We start from the raw sequence: 24,443 nt of genomic DNA on the forward strand, positions 1-24,443 counted from the left end.
CAGATCTAACCATGTGACTTCACTTACTCAATTCCAGCATTTTCCTATTGCTTCAAAACTCAAATATATACCTCTGATTAGCTTTTAAAGAACTATATATCCTGATTTCATACTGTCTTTCCTATTTCATTATCACTCCCTCCAACCTGACTGATATGTTTTCTTTGCATCTCCTATCTCTGTACTTTTCCACTGGCTCTCTCCATGCTTAGAATGTATTCCTTCTTCACCTCTGCCTCAGAGAATCCTTCTCTGTATCTTGGCTTTTTTCCAGATTTCTTTCAACTGCTAATGCCCTCCATTCCAAACAATCTTGCATTTAACTTCTATGTATTTATTTGTACTTATCCTCTTTATAATTATTTGTATTATGTCTTCCCCATTAGGATGTAAGCTCCTTTTTAGTAGATATTATTTCATTTTTTATGCTTATATCCCTAACACTTAGTACAGTGCCTGACAAATGGTACCCATTTAATAAATGCTTATTCATTATTTGATTCCTAGTAGTCTATTCTCAATTATCAATTTTTTTTTTCTGCTTCAACTACAGGTTATTTCCTCTGCCTGGCAAATAAAAAAAAAATTACTTTGATTTTATAGTTTCCTTCTCAGTTTAAAAGACTTATTTCTTTACTTCTTTTCTTCTGCATTAGAAACAAAAAGAGAGGAATTATAGCGATGGAGTTAAATGTTGTTATTCAGTCATTTTCAGTTGTGTCTGACTCTTAATGACCCCATTTGGAATTTTCTTGACAAAGATACTGGAGTAGTTTGCCATTTCCTTTTCCAGCTCATTTTGCAGATATAAGGAAACTGAGGTAAACAAGATTAAGTGACTTGCCTGGGACCACAAAGCTAATAGTCAGATTTAAGGCCAGATTTAAACTCAGAAAGATGAGTTTTCTTATTTCTAAACCCAGCACTCTGTCCATTATAATATTTTTTTCCAATGAGAAAAGTTTGCTTAGTCATTATACTTTTTAAAATTGTTTTTGATAATCCTTCATTCCTTTTTGTTATCAATCATTCTCTTAATTTCTCCATATAATAGTTATAAAAGAAGACATTCCCAGCAATTAGCAATTTTTTCACTCTGTGAAATAATTTTTCTAAATATTTGTAGAGTCATAATGAATAAATATGACTTGGCATTGCTCTCCATTAATATATTAAAAGGGAAACATTTTAGTCGGTCACTATCCTCTGAAATTTAGAAATGAAATAAAAGATAGTGAATATTGAAAAAATAACAATATATAGATATCAAACTTGCATAAGATATCTTTTGCAAAGATTTCTTGAAAGTCTAAATTTTGTTTGCTGCAATTAAAAGACACCAAATATTATATTAATCCTAGTTAAATTCAACACTTATTAAACACTATGTTCCAGGCTGCTGGAGATACAAATATAAAAGTAAAATAGTTTTATCCTCTGGAACTTTGCAATTCCCTGGAAAAAATAGATCAAGTACACAGATTAGTAAGTACAAAGTATACCCCAATGTGAATTCAAGAGGAAGAGAGTATTAATATTTCTGGAAATTAAGAAAGACTTCAGGTAGTAGGTAGCATCTAAGCTGGCATTTGAAGGAAGCTAGGGATTCTATAGAAAACAGATACCTTTTTATTATCAAGTTATTTTTAAAAATGAAAGGGCGGTTTTATATATAAACATATGTATATGTGTGCAGGGCACAACTAGATAGCTCAGTGAATAAACTCAACAACAAAATATTTCTGCATTTTTCTGCAGTAATTTTTCAGTCATATCCGACTCTTTGTAATCTTATTTGATATTTTCTTAACAAAAATACTGGAGTGGTTTGCCATTTCCTTCTTTATCATATTTACTGATGAGGAAGTGAGGCAAATAGGGTTAAGTGATTTGCCCAGTTTTACACAAGCAGTGTCTGAGTCAGATGCTTTAGAATAGACACAGCATGACATTGGTAAAATCACCTTGTCTTAGATTTGAACTCGGGAAGATGAGTCTTCCTGAGTCCAAGCCTAGCGCTCTATTCTCTGTACCATCTAGCTACTTATATGTGTGCATATGTGTTTGTATGGGTAAGTGTGTGTGTACATACATCTCTATATATGCACATTCATATGTGGAATATGTATATGTGCCATATAAATGGGTGTGTATATGCCTATGTATAGATTAGTACACATAGTATATAAGATCTGTTTTCCCCATTCTTTATATAGAACCATCCAATATAGATAACATATATTTCAAACATTAGTGATGATGCAGCTCAGAGGCATAATATCTCTCTGATTACTAGTATCTGTAGATTTGAGCATATTTGATTAATAGCTTTCATCTTTCTTTTGTTTGAAAAGATGTCATCAAAATCATATTCCATTTCTCACTGAAAGGACTGATACAATATCAGAGGGATTTAAGATTTGGATCTCTTTGTCAGCAAAGGCTAATTTGAGCTCTTGACCAAAGAATGATCTTGGCTCACCATAAACTTAGCTCATTGCTGAGATACTCTCCTCTCTTTGGTTAGCTTATCGTCCCAGGATCCAGTCTCAAACCCAGCAACTTAACCCAAAAGGAAAGTGCCAAGGCTGAAAATGGCTATTAAATTAGTCATTGGCCTCTATTTAAAGAAGAAAACTGCAAGACAAGCAAGATTCCCAGGACTTAGCCCTCAGGTAGACAAAGTGATTTCCCCAGTGTTATGCTGTTCCACCATTATTGCCAAAGGAAGGGAAGTGGAGATAAATTTTCTCCTTGCTAGAAAAACAAAGGGAAGAAAGTCTTTGTAGGGAGAGCAGAGCCTCAAAGAGAGACAATCAACATTGTTTTAAATTGCTTTAGAAAGAGTTCCTGAAAACTGATTTCTAAAAGAATTTCTACACCATAAAAAAAAAATTAAGGTTTTAAACAGATTTACAGTTGTTTGCTTATAGAAGTATCATACTCTATTTGTCCTTCATTTGTCCCTTCGCATAACTAAATAAAAAGAAAATTAAAAGTCCTAGTGTCCATATATATTAGGCCGTCACCAAAATCTCAGAGCTAGTTGTGAATTATCATTATTAAATGATCAGCATTAAAGATGCAATTCTTTTATTCTCCCCATAAAATGTATCTTAGTGTCCGGCTATTCAGAGAAATATGTTTTCCATGAACAAGATATCAGGAGCAACAAAAAGCTGTCCAAAACTGAATTTTTTTCACAGAAAAAAAAATATATATATATAGTAAGATAGCAACAAATGACCATTCTTAAAGGTGACATTACTATACTTACCTCACTCAGAGTAAATTGCATGTTAACTTAATTTTCTAAACTCTGGCCCTACAACTGTTTCTTGTTAATCTGTTGGTTTTCATTATCTTAATATTACCATCTTATTCTTCTGCATTCTTTGATTTCCCCTTTGATTTGAATTTAATGTTTCATTTTCTCTTAACTAATCTTTGTACTTCTTTCTTCTGATCCTTCAGGAACTGAGACTTAACCCTTGTAGATTTTCTAATAGGATTAGCCCTACCAGGACCATATTCATGTAACCTGAAGCAGCACCATAGAGGATTTAGTACTGCTGTCCCAAATCATTCTGTTTTCCACAGCTACAGGGCATTTGTTAGCAGCATTGGTCATGACCCAGGATCAGTAGTTCTGTGCTGACCATGCCAAGCCTTTTTGATCTGGTAGTTTTGCTTTCTGGGCTCCTCCATTTTCAGAGAAACCTGATCTGCAACTTCAATTAGTCATTCAGCAAACATTTATTAAAAACTTTCTGTGTGTTCAGGAACTGTGGTAAGAATTGCAAATATGAAGACAAAATTAGTTCCTGCTCTTAAATAGGTTACATTCTTTTGAAGAAAACATGTACATAAATAAGCTTGTACAAAATAAATAGAAAATGATTAGCAGAGAGGGAAGCGCTAGAAGGTTCAAAAATAGCTTCATGCCATAGTGCTTGAGTTTCATCTTGAAGGAAATTCGAAATTCTATGAGGTAGAGATGAGGTAGGAGAGCATTCCAGAAATGGTATACAGATAGTACAAAGATATGGAGAAGGCATATTATTTATATGGAATCATAAAAAGGCCAGTCTAGATAGAATAAGGAGCATGGGCTGAGGAATAATGTATAATACAGCTGGAAAGAGGACGTACACAGGATGTAAAGTGCTTTAAATGCCCAATAGAAGTCCATATTTGATCCAAGTGATAATACAGAGCCACTGGAGTTTATGAAATAAGGGAGTAATATCATTAGACCTTTAAGTGCATTTCAGGAAAATTACTTTGGAAGCTGTGTGTAGGATGGATTGGTATAGTTTAGGGGAAGGGGAACCTTGAGATGATTATCAAGTTCAGAATGCTCCATAAGCAATTGTTGATGTTGGACTGAGCTCAATAGAGAGAGTAAAGATGGCTATATTCAGATCTGGAAGTTATCTGCTTAGAGATAAAAATTAAATCCATGGAAACAAATTAAGTCAGATGAAAGTAGAGAACTTACAAGGACCAACCAGAGCCTTAAGATACACTCTCAGTTAGGCTACTCTGATATGAATAAGTAACAAAGGAAACCAAAGGAATTGAGGTGGAGAAGAAAAGAAACAAAAGAACAGTGTCACAAAACCACTTCCCACTCCCCCCCCCCCCCAAACTCCAGTATTCCTCAACTACTTGTGATGTCATTGCTCTTCTTCACAAAGGACAAACAATAACAACTCCTTTGTGCTGGGCTAACCAATCAATGGATCTACCAACTTGGATTGACAGGATCAGTGATAGAGTTCATAAATTGATTCTAGATCCTGGCTCAGGATTTACTTTCAAATCAGCTTGAGCTGATTTAGATTGTTGGAGCAGATACAAGATAAAGTGGCCTGAAAAGTGATCCTGCTAGGCTTCATTAAATATTGCATCTGACCATGAATATAGCCCCCTTCCCTTAATAACTTAGCTTGTGGAAATTCCTGTAGGCTGGGCTAAAATTGGCATCAACTCTCAAGCTTGGTGTGTGAAGGAAGCAGATTTATTATTTTGGGATACCAGGGTACCACTTGGCCAGGTGCACATCAGATAGCTGAGAGAGATGCAAAGGGTCTGAAGTGAAGGGTCTGCCACTCAAGACTAAACTTCTCAAGACCCCCAAATATAAAGGACAAAGTAGGCCCCACCTTCCGGCAAGCTTGTATTTTAAGGAGAAAAAGAATATACATAGGAGTGTAGTAGTTAGGGAAAGAGCTGAGCCTGAGGAAAATAGATTAACAAATTCTATTTAGGAACAGTTGAATTAATTTGATTTTGATTTCAGAACTTGAGGGGTGGGGAAGAAGTTGGAAAAGTGCCTTGAGGCAACACTGTTATAGAGAAAGTCTAGAAGATTTCTGAGAAGTAGGGAGTGAAGTGGATCTTCTAATTGTGGGCCAAGAGAGACAGTCCTTCATTCAGATAAAGAGCTTCACTGCAGTACCTCTGGAGATCAAAGCAATGTGGAGATTCTCTACCTGTTATAAAAATGGCCAATCAAGCTAAGAAATGTCAAACTCATTAAGGAATCAGAGCTCTCTCCTGAACTTGGTGGAATACAAAGGAGGTAAAGAGGAGCAGAGATTCTAGGAACCCGTGTCTAAATGGGAAATTAGAGGAATTGTTTTCTTTTTTATCATTGCCCCACAAGAGTTAGACCCTGGCTTCCAGATGACTCCCTTGTAGCAGAGAATGTTAGCTTCTACTGCATAGTCCTGACTCCTCCCCATGAAAAAAATAAAAGAGCAGAATGTAATCTTTAGACTTAAAGATCACAGATATACCAATCAATGGATAGTATAACAGTATAACAACGAAGGTGTTTAAATTGTTAGCTTCAGCTCTTTTTAGTCACTTCTGTGAATCTGACCAGGGCATGTTTTCTTTCTTGTTCTTTGCTGTTCTTTACAACTACATTGTCCCCAGATTACACCTTTTACTATGTTTTGCCATTTCATTCTTGCTATTCCACTAACATTTCTGTCCTGTCTACTTTACATTTTTGCTTCAAGTCTCTCCCAAACTAAGATATCCTTTCTGTGGACTTCCCCAGCTCCAAATGAGTGGAATGTTATTTGTATAGTATATATGCCAGCAATCAGCTAGCTATAACTCCTATCTATCACCAAAGGAATAATATTCATTTGTAAAAAGAAAACTAAATAAACAGTCATTGTTTGAGATGACAAACTGGATTGCTTTTCACTATTGACAAAATGGATGCTGAGTGATTGGAAAAGGAGGCATTATGTTAAGGTCATTTATATTCTTAAAAAATTGACAGGAAAAATATTTTAACTTAATATATTTTTTTTCTTCCTTGGGGCTCAAAAAGGCCTCAGCAAATCTGAATCTTGATATATAGTTTTCCCTTGGTTGGTTTTTGTTTGGTTTTTGGGTTTTTTTAGTTTTTATAAATAGTAAATGCAAACTATATAGTGTCAAAGTGTTATCCTTATATTAAAAACAACAACTATCCTGCATTAAATTATCTATGCAAAAGTTTAAATGAAAATCAGGAGTCTGATTTGGAGTGATTATTTTCAAGTTATTTACTTTGAAAATAGATCCATTTGATTTTTTTTTTTCTTAAATGAAGTATAATTTTCTAGGGGATGGATAAGCATTAACATATGACAAGTGATGCCTGCTGCCTCAGCCAATATTTATACCCCTGGGGAGTGTGGAGGCCCAGGCACAAATAAATGCTATAACATGCCCAGAGTATTTGTGCATTGTGCATAATCTGGGATATATCATTAAATCTTCAAGTGAGTTATAAAGATTCCTTCACTCTTCTGCCCTCCATTTCCCCAAAATTTATTAGGCATTTAGAATAAAGTCCTTAGAAGCACAGTGGCAAATAAAACATTGCTGTTAGAAAAATAATATTGTAGCTAGGTTACATTGGGATGCAAAGTAGGTGGACTTTTCACTACTTAATATGTTATCTTTTCCCAGATTAATTAATGGAAAATTAAATATACTCAAAAGATAAAAAAGTCTCATTGTGTAGTGTAATTAGTTAAAATGGTTGGGTACTTTGACACTCTTCACACACACACACACACACACATACACACACACACAGAAATATTCTTCACAACAGAAATATTTCCAGATATTTTGAGGGCCAAAATATTTTTGATACATAGAAAAACAGATGTAGCAAGCAAATACTTTGGGTAATGGCCTTGGTTTTAAGATCAAACTGTGATTGACACAACAACACACACACACATATTTGGCCAGCCCTAGGAGACATGGTAGCATATCTATTTTGTTAATTTGATTGAATTTCAACTTTTATCCTTAGTATCTCTTACACATCCTAATCACCCCAGTTAACTTTGATGCCTGCCTTATTACTGTTTACTATTACTTGGTCCTAAATTACTCTTTCCTCTTTATTTTGGAACCTTCTCTATCACCTTGGAGATGCTCACAATCAGTATTTTCTCTTTAAAATGTTATTCAGATTTTTGTTTTAATATCGCATTTATTTCCAAATATATCTCCTTCTCCCCAACTAATGTTACAAAAATAGGTAAAAAGAAAGAAAAAAACCAGTTGAACTAACCAACCCATCAACAAATTCTGGTAACATATTCAGTATTCTCCCCCTTCGTTCCCTCCACAGCCGATTTTTGCAGAGAAGGGAGAAAGTTGCATTTTTCTCAGCTTTAGCATTTATATTGAACTTTAGGATTTGAAAAGTGCTTTGCAAATAGTACCTCATTTTATCCTCACAACAACATTTGGGAAGTTGGTGCTATTATTCTTTTTTTTTTAAAGAGATGACAAAACTGAGGAAGTAGATTAAATAGCATAATTGTCACATGACTAGTAATTATAGGAAGTGGGAGTTGAACTCACATCTTCCTGACAATAGGGACAATACTGTATCTCTTGGGCCACTTAAGCGCCTAAATTTTTAATTTGTCATTTTAATGCCATCATTTATTGTGCATTTTGATATAGCTTAATTTCTTTTGTTATTGTACTTTCTGTTTGCATTGCTATACTCGTTGTTCATGTTGTTTTCCTACTTCTTCTACTTATTTAACTTTGCATCAGTTCATACATCCTCCCATAGTTTTATGAATTCTTCTTGTTCATAATTTTTACCTAATTTACGATGATAAAATCACTTAGCAATTAATACCATTACATTGACATAGCACAGTTTGTGTAGCTAATCTCCAATTGATGGGCTTCTGCTTTGTTTTCAATGCTTTGTTAACCTACACACACACACACACACACACACACCACACACACACACACACACACACACACACACACACACACACGACAGTTTTTTTGGTGACTCCAGTTTCTTCTTTTTTTTCATTTTTCATTCCTTTTTAAAAAAATATCAATCTATATCAAAATATCAATAATAAAAATTATCTCTGCATTAGTTTATCAGATTAGCTAGTTATATTATGAAAATAAGGTTGTGCTTTATCTAATAGGATTAATAGACAGCTTGAAAAACCACCTGACATATACTAATTTTTATCCTATGTATGTTTTTTACTTTTTGTGGGTTTCTTATAAACAGTGTGAAGTTTTGTCCTTTTTTCCCCCAATCTATCACTTTCTTTAATTCTATTACCATATTTTATCCATTCTTTTTTAAAGTTGTAAGAATTAGATTTATATTTTTCTCCATTTGTGTTTCTAGTTTTTTCCTCTTTACTTAGGATTTCTCCCTTCTTTTAAGTATTTTGTACCTATAATGAATTCTTTTTAATAGGGCAACCTCTCTCTCTTAGAGTCTTTTCTCCTACCTTTAACCACCCCCTTTCACTTCTGTCAATCCCTTCCCTACTTTGTACTTGTTATAAATTTCTTTTATTTATTTATTTATTCGTGATTCTTTCCACATTTTCCTTTTATTTTTTTCCTTTTAGTTAATGGTTAATTCACAATCTCCTCTCTTCTTCCCTTCAACTTTGTATTTAGAATTTTTCTTTGACTATTTTTAAAATAAAGATTTATCATCCTTTTTTCTTTAATTCTGTTTGCCTTCTATTTGTTGTAAACTGTTTCTCTGATAAATGGTTTGTACTTTATGATTTATATTTTATTTTGTTTTGTACTTCTATGTGTTCTTTGTGTATTTAAAGCTTCTAAAATAACCAAGCTTTAATATCTTCTTCTAATTAATTATTTCCTTTATAGGTCTTTCCCATACTCTCCCCCTGCCTTTTTTTTTTTCTTCTGTTGTTCTTCACTCTTAGTGTCCCTTTATGGGAAAGAAATGAAGAGAGAAAAACATCCTATGATAAAAATTTCTTCATATCTCAGGTTGTGAGGTCCAATTCTACTTCTGACCCTTTCCATGATCATTTTATTTTCCCTTTAAAAAAAAAATCAACTTCTCTAGCTCTACATTTTCTTACTCTTCTGGATGCCAATTGCCTCAGAAAATCCAGTTTTCCTTCTCTTGAGGATGTTACTCATAGAACAAAACACTCTGAGGAAGTGTTCACTCTTATGTAATATCTCCATGCATGATGCACCCAGTATATGATCCCCACCCCCCATTACAGAATATCTCTTCATTAATGGGAATTCTCTTTAATTAGACACAGTCTCATTATTAAATTGAGACCACTTCTTTCTTTCTCCTTTTTGCCCTTCACCCTCTTTTTGCCACTTTACCCATTCTTCAGTAGTCTTCTTGCTGAGAGACTAATAAAATAGTATACCCATAAACCTGTATTTCACTTTCCTTTTCTCTTTTTAGATATCCTCCTATTCTGTAAATGTGTCATAAAACACAATGATTCATTTGTAGGAATGTGGAACCCGATTCATGATATATCAGGCTTACTCCTCCATTGTTCAATTTTTTAAAACAATTTATCCCCTTGCTACATTTTAGGGGGAAAAATATCTCCTAATAGTTCTTTTTGCTAAGTCAATTGAAGTCTTTCTTTTCCTGGTTTCTTTTAATATACTCTAGAGATAGGATAATTTATTTCCTTTTTTTTTTAATATTTGTATTTACCTCTTGTGTTGTTATTTCAAGTGTTTGCATATCAATGATTTGCTTGTATCTTTGTGTTTCTTGTTTTTGCTTTTCCCACACATTTTCAAAGGTTTCTCATTTATTGAGTGACTATCTTTTTTCATTGATGATTAGGGTCAGGTTTGCAGAATGAGTTTTTTTAAAACTTCATCTTGAGATTCTTTGCTTGTCAAAATATATTATTACATTCCTTCCTACTGAGTTCAGAATTATTTTATGTTATTTGAATTTACTTTATTTTATATTTTATTTTCTTTCACCTGATTGCTTGTTGATTTGATTTTTGTCATTGTAATTGTTAAATTTACCCTATATGCATATCTTGGGATTTGAAGCACTTTGGGTCAATTCAGTAGACATTTATTAAATGTCTGCTGTATCCAGGCACTGTAATAAGCCTTGGAAATTCAAATAAAAAAAAAAAAAAGAGATAGTCAATGTCCTCAAAACGCTTACAATCCAAAGCGGGAGATGGGAGAAAGGAGAGGGAAACTATATGTAAAAGGAATCTGAAAAGGGAGGTGGAGAAGGGAAGGATCATGGGTTGTTTCCCAGTAGAGCAGCTTATGGAAAATGGAATTGCTGGAAAAGGTGAGTCTTCTGTAAAGAAAGGCTTTAAGAAGAATTTAGTACTCTGCCCTCTTGTCAGAGGAAAGAGAATACTGAGTTGAGACAGAATATCAGAATCTGAGTCTTCATGGTGATCGACAGATCCTAGGTGGGTAGGGGTTGCAGGGATGAGGAGGACATGTTGTTCAGTAGAATTGAAGTCAAGCAGACTGTTAATGAAAAATGGAGTTGATTTTTAAAAAGTTCTGAGCCCTCTATAAAGAAAGGCTTTAGGATAGTATAGGATTTTTGTTCTGGAAGCAATCTGGATTCTTTCTGTTTGTGCTTTCTTTTCTGTATTCAGAAGTTCCTGGCAATTTTTTGTATTATTTCTTACATTGTTGTGGTTAGATTTTTTTTTTTTTTGAATTGTCATTATAATTCTGGGAAGCTTCTGATATTCACATCCTGTCTTCCAGACCAAGATATTTTGCTTGTATAGAAATCCAATGTTCTTTTAACATGATTATATTTTGTTTCTTTCCTTCAGATTGTCTTTCACTTTGGTTTATTTGTATTCCCAAATACAATTCTCTTTTTACTTGCTTCTTTAGAGAAAAGACTTTAGATTCAAGTTTTCCTACTCTATAAATTATTTTCACTCTGCCATCCATTCTATCCTCAACATTTCTCAGTATTCTGATTTTTCTCTTGATCCTTTTTGCTACAGTTCCATGCCCTTTTGATTTGTGTTTATGTTCCATTGGGCAAGTGCTAATTCAAATTCTATTGTCTTGAAATATTTTTGAGAAGTTTGTAATCTTTTGGATGTTTTGGTGTTCACCTTCCTTTTTAATTCTCTATCTTCTCTCTTGATATAGTTGCTTTTGCTCTAGGATTTTTTTAAATTGAATTTTCTTCCTTATTTTATCCTGTTTTCTACTTTCTTAATATTTCCCTTTGATAACAGTTTTTATCCCCAATGTTGGACCACACTCTAGAGATTTTTCCCCAGTGCTGGTGTTGGTCACAAATGGACTCTAAAAAAGCAGGACTGGTCCACACATAGGGTTATACCAAGCTTCAGGTAAAAGGAACTGAAATCCATTCAGATCCAGTCCTACCCATGTTCATACCATTCTTTAGTCCTCTGGCTATTGTGAGGTAGTATCCACTGCTTCTTGAAGTGTTAGAGAAAGTAAAATGTGCATTATTCCAGCAGAGATTCTGTAGCCTTGAGCATTCCTAAGTTAGATGCTTCCCTAGACAGAAAGGAAGTTCCCCCTCCCCAATTTATCTAAGTGGCAGGGCACACACAATGTTTGCTACATGTTGTAACATGATGATAAAGGATATAACAGGGGAGAATAGTATGCCAAGAGAGACTGAAATAACAGGAAAATCCCCGAGTAATTTCCAGAGAACAAGTCTTGGTTGATTTGTGTTTCCTACCACTCATGGCGTTTGGGTATTGAATAAGAGCCTTAAAGTTTGCTAATTCATATAGTTGTTAACTTATTTGGACTTCTTTCTTGTCCTATAGATATAAATGTCATTCCTCTACCTCTGGCATATAATTCTACTTTTTGGAGGGAAAGGGGGATTCCCAATTAAAGGAGACTGGAGAAAATTCTAGTTATCCGTTTGTTGGTCCTATGATCTGGCCATCCCAATTACGCCTTTTTCCTTTGCTCTCCAAAATAATATGTGCTTTTTGACCGTGATCTCCTAGAAATTATGCTTGCTGTCTTAGATTAATCAAAAATCTTGGGTAAGATTTTTTTTTGATAATGAATTCATCATGAATAAATATGAATTTAAAGTTTGTTCTTAGTCATACAAGACTTCTTTTTCCTTATTTAAAATTCTGGGTCACCTATACTTTTATTAAAAATAAGTTACCATCTTTTTTTAAAATTATAGCTTTTTTTTTTTTTTGCACTCACTTCTGTTCCAACTTTTCCCTTCCCTCCCTCCACCCCTTCCCCTAGATGGCAGGCAGTCTTATACATGTTAAACATGTTAAAGTATATCCTAGATACAGTATATGTGTGTATATCCGTACAGTTCTCTTGTTGAACAAGAAGAATTGGATTCAGAAAGTAAAAATAACCTGGGAAGAAAAAACAAAAATGCAAATAGTCCACATTCATTTCCCAGTGTTCCTTTTCTGGGTGTAGTTGATTCTGTCCATCATTGATCAATTGGAACTGAATTAGATCTTTCAAGATAACATCTTTTAAAGCCCTTCAAATAATCATATCCCAGCCCAACTTTCCATACTTTGTGTACATTTCCTATTTATTCATATACTCTTAGCTCCAGCCAAACTCACATACTTGGTCCTGAATTTATTCAGCATTTTATCTAATCCCTTGATGCTTTATAGTCTTCTCCATCCTTGTAATGCACTTCCTCCTCATCTGTGCATCTAAAAAAATGGACTTCAAAATTCATCCCAGATTCCACCTCCTGAGGGAATTGATTTCCTCCAGTTGTTACCCTCCTCTCCAAATTAATATGTCTGTAGTTAAATGTTTGCATAATATATATAACCGCACCTCCCCCTAGTAGAATGTCAATTCTTTGAGGTCATGGAACAGTTTTTTAGTTTGTTTTTGTATCAACTTCATCTAGCACAATGCCTTAGACAAATGAGCTACTTTGTAAATACTTTTTAGGCTAAAATGAATTGGATTAAGTTAGGTGATTTCATGTTGGCAAATCTGAAAGGTTTTATCTCTTAAATAGAGCATCACAGCAAATTTTAATACCAGAGTATCCTCTTTGTTGGATGAGGAAACATTTTTCTACAATATATATATGGTACGGTTATGACACTTAAGTCCTACATTTGGAGTAGCTTCAGGATTACAACACAGTTTCAGTACTACAAGTAATGGCAACACAGAATAATAGCCAAATAAATGAAATCTCTGGCTTGTTTAGTTATTTACCTACCATAGACTTTGAAATAGCTCAGAGCTATTTGAAAGAATAAAATGGAAGAGAGCACCTGTGTTCTCAAAGTTAAGACCTCCCTTTCACAAATGTACTGATTTTTTTTGAGAGGGTGTGTATGTGTTTAGTGTATGGGTGTGTATGTATGTTTATTTAAGAAAGACATTGAGCTTCAAAAGAATAATGTTTTGTAATCCAGAATGTAATTTTAAATGGAAATTACTCAATCCCACAATGAAATTAAAATAAACTAATATATAAATGGTGAACATGTGTATGTGTATGTATACACACACACACACACACACACACACACCCCAAATCTTCCCTTTGACTTTCAGTAAGAAAATTTTAACCAACAGCCACAAGATGGCTTTACTTAAGGATAGCATTAATTTAACCTAGTCTAGATGTGATAATAAAAGTACCTGCATGGAAAGGAATGTCATTTTCAGGCAGATAATCTGACTTTTCCCAATTATTACAATAATTGAAGATTGTTGGTAACTTATTTTTAATAAAAGTATAGGTGACCCAGCATTTTAAATAAGGAAAAAACTTCAAAGAAGAGATGAGCTACATAATTGCCGTAGGCTTGGGAGTGATACAATCTGGAATAAAAATACTGATCTCATAAAATTCACTTAAGAGTTTTACATACTGCCTGGCTTGTCTTTGTAGATACAATTTGAAATCTGTCTGATCTTAGCTTGGCATGTATAACTTCTTTAATTTATAAAATGTTCTTTAAAGATTTTGATGACTTTGTTGTTCTTATTGTTGGCTATAATGGAGGGAATTCATAACCCAAAGTGAATCTAAGAAGATTGTAGCTGTTTTTTTCAGGTACAATCAACTTTTTGAAGAGGGACTTTCTTATTTCCCAATGCTTAACATTATGATTTGAACATAGTGATTAATATTTCTTATTCATCTATAGTAAAGAAAGATCAGGACATCAGGTTACATTATCTCTGAACCCATTTCCCCATGTATGTAAAGGGAAGATAATAAGAGCCAGAAGACTGAATAAAAAGAAGTGGAACCAAGTAGGCCCCATGGAGGTTCATACTCCACAGTCTCAGGTGCAGCTACAGTTTATGCTGGGTGCTTCTGTGGCTGCTGCTATTCTGACTCCTGCTGACCCCAGCCAAGTGCCTGAACTTTCTTTGTCTCAGCTCCGTCCTGACTCTGGGGTTTTGCCACAGGTATAAACTTTTCTCTTTTTTCTTCATCAGCTTGCTGGAATCCCTAGTTCCCTTTACAGATCAGACACTGACAAGAGATCTTTCTGGAGTCTTTGATTTAATGGACTCATATATCCAAAATCAAATTTTTTTACATCTGTGTATTTTGTGAGACATCTAGATTGCTCAGTAGAGAGAGCTCCCAAGCCTAAAGATAGGAAAATATGAATTCAAATCAGGCCTCAAACATTTAATAGTTTTGTGACCCTGGGTAAGTTACTTAATCCCGTTTATCTCAGTTTCCTCACCTATAAAATGAGCTTTTTCCAACTCATTTTATGGCTGGAATGGCATTTTTTTTAATGGCAAATCACTCCAGTATCTTTGCCAAGACAATCTCAGAAGAGGTCATGAAGAGTCACACATGATTGAAATGATGGAACAACAAAAATGTATTTCATATGAAGAGACAGCATGATTTAGTAGATAGCCTTCAACAGAGACAGGAAGAGCCAGGTTTAAGTCTTGCCTCTGAAATGTACTGGTTTTGTGACTCTGGATACATCATTTAATCTCCTAGGAAGCCCATTAATATTAGAAGTTGATGTCTCCCTTGGTATAGTTTCCTCTTTCAAATTCTCTATATCGGTAAAACCCATAAATTTCATCCAATAGTTTGTATATATTCATGTATATAACTTTGTTCTCCTCAAAGTACAATGCAGTAAATCTCCATAAAGGCAAAGACTGTTTGGGGGATGAGAAGGCTTGTTTTGTTTTATTTTCCTTGTCCCTTACACAGCACCTTGTTGACTCTTCAGTGCTTGTTGACTTATATAGGTATAAGGTATTATTACCTTTCTAGCCTTTTTTTTTTTTAAAGAGAAGTTGGTCAGCAGTTGTAACCCCTGTGCTGAAGATCCTTCTCTCTGAGTGATAATGACACTAATTCATTTAGTTAAATTCTACTCTAAGTCTGAAGTTCAAGGACAATAAGGATAGTGATGTGAAAGAGGCATTCTTAGTATTTTTTTCCTTGTATATCTTTAAATAGAATCAATACTGTTTCCAAAATAGTTCCAATTGAAATCTACGTTCTTTTCTTTGTACTTAAACTGCTTTCTTTAAGCTTCCAAAATTGCATCCTTTTTTCTAGTATCCTAAAGCCTGGTGAGCAAATCTCTGATTGAGTTGTTTGCACCCTTCATGATTTTATCAGTGTAGATCATATTACTTGTCGGTTGTCATTTTTTTTTTTTCCAAGCTAAAGAGGCTTAATTATTTTAGCCTTTTTTCATCCTGAAGCCATTCTAGCCTCTTGATCGTATATTTTAATTCTGGCATTTTTCCAGTTCCCTTAAGTCACTTGAATTGTGACAACCAAAATTTCACATCATATTACAGCTACCAGAAATACCATGGTTTTGGATAAGATAAGATAATGATTTCTATTTTATTTGTAGTATCAAGTTTCTGTTTATTGAATAAAACAGCAATGTATATCTTAGCAGTGTAACTTCTACTTAAAGGTTAATCATAGAATCTTGGAATTAGAAGAGGCCTTAGAGATCATCTAATCAACTTCTTCAAACTATCCCATAACTAGTGGTTATCTCAGACCTTTCTCTTTCCCCTGTCCCTCCCCCCAAAAAGTTGTATCTCATCTTTGAACACTTTTATGTGATAGGAAACAAGTATTATTTAACAGATAGACCATTCCATTGTGGGATATTTGTCATTATTGAAAGATTCCTCCTTAGAGTTAACCAATGATTGACTAGATCTACCTTTGGAGTCAAACAGAATCTAATTCTTCTACTTGATGGCTCTTTGTATATTTAAAGATAGCCATCATCTCCCACTGACTAATTTAAACTAACCATGCCCTATTTTACTTGCCACTACTGATATGATAGAGATGTTATCTATCAAAACATAAAAGAAGCTGCGCTTCATTTCCTAGTCATCTTATGGTGTCATTTTAACATTGTTGAGGTTGGGAAGGGACCCCAAATGGTTGGCGTCACAAACTGGCATGATGCTATATCTCAAAAGAATTTGTAGGCTTGAACCCTAGTCAAGTGGCAAAGTTTATTGTAATTGCAATGCCAATTGAAGGGGGTCTAAATTCCAAAAGAATTTAGCAAAGAAACAGAAGCAAGGAGATAAATTTATCCAGTTTGTCATGTTATTGATAGGCTAATTTTGTGGCCTATGGGTAGAATTAAAGAGTGGTCTCAAGAATTTAGTTATTACTGACCAGCAGACCTAGGACTATCTTAAAACCCAGAAGTCTTTAGAATCATTGACAGATTGTCAAAACAATAGCATTCTTACATCAGAGGACCTCAGGATAAGATTCCAAAGCCAGAAGATTTAGAATTAGAACAGAAGTCCCCTAAGGTCAGGGGGCTGTCTCCCCTAGAAGCTATATTACATCAAGATGACTCCCAATATTATGCCTGTTAATGTTATTATCCTTATAACTGGCAAATAATAGACAAATTGAGTAAATGAGTGAATAAAAACCATAAAAATGTTCTTGGTAATTTCAATTTTCAATTGCAACTCAGACAATTTAACAAAAATTTATTTAAAACCAATCATGTATTTAAAATCATTCCAAATTTCCTAAGTCTTAGTGCAATCCTAAACGATTATAGTTTGATTGAAATGTAATCATGAGGGGCAGCTATGTGGCACAGTGGATAGAACCCCAGCTCTGAAGTCAGGACCTGAGATCAAATGTGGCCTCAGACATTTAACACTTCCCAGCTGTGTGTGGGCAAGTCACTTAACCCCAATTGCCTGAGCAAAAGAAAAAAGAAAAAAAAGAAAAAGAAAGAAAGAAAAAGAAATGTAATCATTAATTTTTTTAACCTTTTGTTACAAATTTGGATATACAACTGAGGCAGTTGGAGTATGCCCTGAATCATTCTCTAGACCTGTAGATTGTTTAAGCCTTGCTTTTATCCTGTTTCATCAGCTTTAATATAAGATCTTTAATTCAATTTAACACTTTTAATATGATGACTTAATAGCTTAAAACAGCATTAAAACTTTTGGGACACCCTATATAGTATTTTCCTCATAAACACCTGTCAGGATTACTACTAGTTAATACTAGTGTTAAACTTTTATTTTGTAGATGAAGAAGCTAAAGTCCTGGAGTGATTTGCTCTTGTTAAACAACTAGTCGCAAATTGGAACTAGAATTTGGACTTGATTCTATTTTTTCTCTCTAGGTTTTCCATTAGAGCATCCATAAAACTTTTTAAAGGGAAGAATGCTTGGGTATTTTTTATTTTATTTTGTTTTATCCTTTATATCTTTAGCATTTCATATTAATCCTTGCTTAATTGAATTTTTTTCCTTTCATTATAGTCATTAATGTGATATCGATGTTTATCTGAGCAGAGGTCATTGATCTGATTGAACTACTTCCATTTAGTTCCCAGGAAGGAATTCACTGTTAAATTTGGGCTTGAAATAATGTTAGATATCAAAATATTCTTCATCTGGAGTAGTTCTAAAACTTTTATTTCCTTTATTTGTTTCCTTTGAGCTAAAGAATTTATCCTAGTTTTTCTAGTTTCTTTCACTTCAAGAATTGGTAAAATCTGGGAATAAGTCATATTCATTATCAGGATTAAGGCAGGGAAGGTCACTTATTGAGGCTCCAGAGATTGATTCAGAACCATATATATGACAACTGCCAAACACTGTGCTTCAGTTGTATATCCACCCCCATACTCAAAGAGTTAAATTCATATTTACAAATGTGTTGCCATCTAAATGTAAGTCTTTTGTGATTTTGTGATTATATATTGCAGAATTGGAGAGAGCAAAATTAAAAACCATTAGAAATTTACAGTATGTTTAATTTGTTACCTATATTGAACCTCATCCTGAGTTGGAGAGAATATTTTCCTGATGATAGCATTGAATTATGCATAGTTAGAAGACCCTTGAACATGTAAGGACTTCTGTAAGTGAAGCATTAGCACAGATACCTGGAGGGCAGTCAGAAAACATCTAAAGTACAACTCTTATAGCTGCCAACGTTCAAGTTGAAGCCATAGCAAGAACCCTGCAGCAACAGCTTTGTTGAGCTCCCACTGTCTGCCTGGCTCTGTACTGTGTAATCCAGAACACCCTCACCTTATGTTTTCCAAAAGTACCTGTCTGAATGTTGTCCTATTCTACCTAGTTCTTATTAATACAAGCTTGTACTCTCCTTTAGCTTTGTCTCCAGCCTTCATGGCCTATAAATACTGCTTTGTTGGGTACTTGTAGAATGAATTCTCTAACATTGTTTTAATTGGGTAGTAGCTGAAATGAAAAATTGGAAAGGTGTGCTAGCATGAACAATGGTAATAAGTCTTTGTGACATATATAAGAAATTTAAAAAGGAAATGAGAAAGTGCATGTGGCATTGAAAACCTGCTTGACTTATGACACATTGAGGATCAGTTGATTCCCTAATTTAAAAAAAAAATTTAACCACTTAAAAAATGAACTGTCTTTCAAGGGTCAAGTTATCATATTCCCTTTTCTATAATTTAATCTCTATTTATGTTGACAGTCATTACAAAGAAAGAGACATCATGTGGAAAAGTTTGGAAAACCTAAAGAAAGGCTTAAAATTCTTTGAATATCATTATTTGTTTGGTTGGGTCTGCCCTTGAATACTTTCCCTAGCACCACAATTATGAAAATTGCATAATTTGAACAAAGTGAACAGATTACAAAATGTATTAATTCACAAAAATTTTTGATTAACCCTCTTATCTCTAAGGTAAAATGGGGGGGAAAAATGGAAGAAATCCTCAGTCTTTCCACTTCTTTGCTTTATATACTGTTTATTTCCCTGTGTTGGGTAAATAAATAACTATCTTCATTTATTATAGTATTTTCTTCTTTTTGAGTTATTATTTCAAGATAATTATAGTCCAATTTTGCCTTTCTGTGTACTTGCTATTAAAAGCTTCTGCATGTTTGCAAAGTAGTTTTCTTCAGGTCTCTAGACTAAGAGTAAAGGGAGTTTCTTCTTCCTATTTTTAATTGATTTACATAGTTGAATCTTTTTTCAGCTCCATTCACCATGGAATCCAACATCTGCATAATTTCTGAGTTTTTCTTCCATGTTTAATAAAGCTCCAAAGCCAAAAAGAACTTTGTCAACAATTAAAAATCAGAGCCTACAGATTCCTTTTAACCATATCCCCACATAAAAACCAACTTTATTTTTCATATTTTTAATAGTCTGTAAGCATTGGGTTTCATGAACTGTCTTTAATTTACCAATCTCATGTTGATACTTGCTGAACACATTTAAATCTAATTAAATTCAGAATACTATGAGAACAGAGCAAGGACATTCTCCTAATTGCCTCAAGTCTTGATGCCTTTTCTTGGTTTTTTTTTTTCCCCCAAACCATCTTCTTTAACTATTACATTACATGCAAAATCAACTCAACTAAGCTGAGCCATTTGGCTTTAGCCAGATTTTATTAAAAGCTGACAACAAAAGTATTTTTCTTTCATTGTGCTGCTATTATTGTCATTCTCTGAAAAAAAGGAATGGTATGAAGATGTCGAACTAAAGAAGGAGGTGCCTTAGGTGTGTCTGTGAAAGAGGGTAGAGTAAGGTCATATTTATATTGGCAGTTTGGTGAGTTGAAAATGAGCCACTTCAAAGAAACAGTAGGGTTATACTTAACAATAAGGGTTAGCACTGAATGAACTAGATTTAACTTATGACAATTCCTGTAACTAGTCATTTCACCATAAAAATATTTCAGATATTAAAAGGAAGAAAAAAAGGCTAACAAGTTAATGTGTCTTGTTATGGTACAACAGCTAAAAATAACTTATGCTATCATGTCTCCATTGTGTTTTATACAGAAAACATGTTTTTTTCTGTAAAAAGTACAATGTTCTTTTATTTACTTCTAACTCAAGTGCCAAATTCCAGTCTTTTTTTCCTCAAAAAAAGTCCTTCTGACTTGTAGTCAGATCAAATTTACCTGGTTACATATCCAAAGGACATATGTTAATTTACTATTTATACCTTTATTTCAAAGAGAAAACATTAAGTCATCAATGACAGCTGACCTAGCTGGACCAGTCTAGCAAATTTGCTTTTCTAGAAATTATTTGTACTGTAAGGAAATGGAATTCTAAATGTATCTGAAATGAGTTTTTCAGTTGTTGTAGCTTTGATCAAAAAGATGTGTGGATAATTCTAAAACCTAAAAGGGGATGATATGCCTCAGTAGCAAGTGAGAACATCTCACTTTTGAGAGAAAGCTAGATTTTAGTTTTCAGTGAAGTATTTTTTTCATATTTACTTTTAATTTTTGCAAAATTTTGAGTACATAATAGAGAAGTGAGAGGTGAGCTTTTTCCTCTATAACAATGTTGGATGTTGAAGTTTAATGAACTTCTCTCGAAGTTTAATGTCAGTAATAATTTTGTTCAAATACTGAAGTATTCTTGGTTTTTTGGAATTTGGGGTGTGGTAACAAGGTTGGTTTCTTGAATCTTTCTGTAAAGAATGAGTGGAGTAAAATTAGATAGAAAATAATAGTTCCATCTTTTGTAAATCTTGCTTTCTCTCATCCCTCTATCCACCTTTAGGCAAAAAAAAAAAAAAAAAACTTTTCTCCACTCACACCTCACATAGCACTCAGTTTTTTTAATTTCTCTAGTGTACTTGTTATGAGTATCAAACAGGATATTTATGAAAAGCTTAGCACACCACCTGGCTCATAGTAAGCACTATGTAAGTACTCTATTTCCTTCTCTTTCTAGGTATTACTTTGTGTAGAAGTTGTCTAGATATGTTTCCTCCCTATATTTATTCTAAGCTCTATGAGGGCAGAGAATGTTGCTCACATGAATGTCTGTATCTTTTTTATCACATAGCAAGAAAGAGTTTAGCAAAAGATAATTATAGACTTATTGAATTATTGGTGAGTTATAATCTAAAAGAAGGAAATAAATGATCCTGATAAAATTATTAAGGCAAAATCAGTGCCTAACTGATATGAATGGACTATCATAAACTATTTAGCAAAATTTAGTTGAAAAATCTATTAAATCTACCTCCAAGTATATAGTAATATTAGCAGAGTACATTATTTCCAAATATAATAGTAACATCAGTAGAATTCCAGCTTTGATCTTTACATATTCTTGCCAGAAATACTAATCCAAGTGTCAAAGTGTAAGCCAAAAATAGAAGAAAAAGTTCATCACCTTGCTGTGGTAAAGGCAGATGATGGTACAGTGGCCTGGGCCTAGATTCATGAAGACCCAAACAAATGGTGATCTTCAGAGAATTTTAAGTCTTTCTTTAGGTTTCTTTAGGAGTCATGAAGTCCAACAGGACTTTAGCTATTTACTAACTATGTGATCTTGGGCATTTCCCTGTGTTTATCTCATTTTCCTGAAAATAAAAATGTTGACTATATTAGCATCTATCTTGCAGGGTTGTTGTGAGGATCAAATGAGATAAAATTTATAAAATGCTAAGCACAATGCCTGACATAGTAGTAGGTACTATAATATTAGTGTTATAGTAAGTATTATATTAATGCTTATTTTCTTTCCTTTCTTTTTCTCTTTTCAAAAAGCTGGAGATTCTCCAAGTTTGATACTTTTCTTAACATGGTGATTTTGTTGCTAAAAATTTCATGATATTTTTACATAAATATATAAAAATATAGATTATCTAGTGAACATTTTCTCTTCATTTTTTTCAGGTATGCTTCAAAAGTGTCCCTCTGTTGAAGATTTTGTCAGTGCTCTTGTTTCGGACTTGGATATGGACTTTGAGACATATTTTATGGATTCTTGAAGGATGTGGAAATACCCCCATTTGTTTTCATACAAAATCATGTGGTTTAATAACTACATTAGAAATGACAAAGCTATGAAAATTTGTTTCTTATTTTCAGTATTCACTTATATTGCATAATAACTTCTATAAACCATTGTTACAAATTGGAATAAATAGTTTGTCCTATAATGAATAATGACAACTGACTTTCATCTTGATTGGCAAATTTCATAGAAATCTTAATCTATTTGAAGCTATTACTAAGAGTAAATATAAACAATCTTTAAACATGCAGCTGTTAAATTTAAAATGTGGGCATTTTCTTAGGCATATGTCTTTAGTACAATAGTACTAGTCCATTGATCTTTAATTGTTTAAATTGATGAGCTTAATTAAGAACAAAACTTTTTAAATAGACTTAGACACAATTTTAATACTCTGTGGAAGGATTACACACGCAATTTTCATAAAAGTTGACTAATCCATTGCACCATTCATCTAAAGTACACTCTTGAAAGTTCATTAATCACATAGCAACAAAGAAAATGAGTTGTGGTTTTCAAATCAAATGGAATACTTTTTTTTTTTTAAGTTGGGTACATTAACTTAAGTTTTGTATTTTTAGACATGTCAAAGAATGAACCAAGTCAGGATGGTAACTTTATTATATAATTTCCTGTTGACTTCATATTAATAATTATGTTTTCATTATTGATCCTCTTGTCTTTGAGAAGACTCTGAAAATGAGCAGATGTTCCAAGAACAGAGTGTAGAGTATGGCTTCAATTTATTGTTTTAAAATTATAAAGTAGTTTATGCCAAAATACAGAATCAAAGTACATTCTCTACAACTCAGAAGTCCACAGAAACACTTTTGCTTAGAATTTAATGGAAAAACTTGAAGCTTAATAATAATAATACTAATAAATAGCATTTATATGATGCTCTTAAGATTTGCAAAGTGACATATATTAATTATCTCTTTAACCTCATTCACAACAACTGGGAGGTGCTATTATTATCTCTACTTTCTACATAAGAAAACTGAAATACAAGTGGTGGCTTGTCCTGAGTCACACAACTAAGTGTCAGAAGCCATATTTGAACTCAAGTCTTTTTGACTGCAGGCTCAGGGTTCTCTTACTACACCACCTTGCAGCTACTTAATAAGGTCACTAAAAGTTTGCAGAGTATGGATGCCTTTATGTAAAAGTGCCACAGATGCAATATTAAATCTTAATTAAACAGGAAGTGAGACTAATAAGATAACCTTTTATATCTTTTCACAAAATCAATTTTAGAGTGAGCAAACATTCGAAGACCATTGCATGATTAACAATGCTTTCCAATGTATTTCTGACCATAGGCCATGCATACTGTGCCTCAAGATATCCAGTAAAGGGGAACCCAGGACATCCTAAAGCAACCCATTCCATAGTTGGACCATCTCTTTGTGGAAGTTTTCCCTTATGGTAAACTAAAATCTGAATTTGTGTAACTTCCATTTCCTGCTCTCCATTCTCCTTTTGGGACCAAACAGAATAAATGTCATTCCCCTGCTAGCCCTTCACATACTTAGAACCTTAGAATATTGGAGGGGTAAATGATCAAGTAAAACAAACCTAATGCCTCTGACACATTTGAAAATTCCTTACATATTTGATGATAGCAATCATACTTCTATCCTCTTTAAATCTTTTCTCTTTAGGCTGAATGTTACCAGTCCCTTTAATCAAGGCTTGGTCTGCATGGTCTATAATCCTCTTACCTTTTGTAATCATCATTCTAAACATATTCCAGTTAGTCTTTTCTAAAATGTAGTCCTCACAACTAAATA

General features: G+C 33.5%; 1 protein-coding gene across 1 annotated transcript in view; it reads left to right on the top strand.

Moving 5' to 3' along the window:
• The window catches only part of MIPEP (mitochondrial intermediate peptidase), a 163,019-nt gene extending 140,217 nt beyond the window's left edge, over nucleotides 1–22,802 (top strand). The window contains exon 19 of the mRNA XM_051986567.1: nucleotides 22,530–22,802. Coding sequence (XP_051842527.1) covers nucleotides 22,530–22,624 — 95 coding nt within the window. The 3' untranslated portion in view covers nucleotides 22,625–22,802. The remainder of the gene's footprint in view (nucleotides 1–22,529) is intronic.
• The last annotated feature ends 1,641 nt before the right edge of the window (nucleotides 22,803–24,443 follow it).

Source organism: Antechinus flavipes, chromosome 3 (assembly GCF_016432865.1).
Source record: "Antechinus flavipes isolate AdamAnt ecotype Samford, QLD, Australia chromosome 3, AdamAnt_v2, whole genome shotgun sequence".
In the NCBI taxonomy this organism is placed as follows: domain Eukaryota; kingdom Metazoa; phylum Chordata; class Mammalia; order Dasyuromorphia; family Dasyuridae; genus Antechinus; species Antechinus flavipes.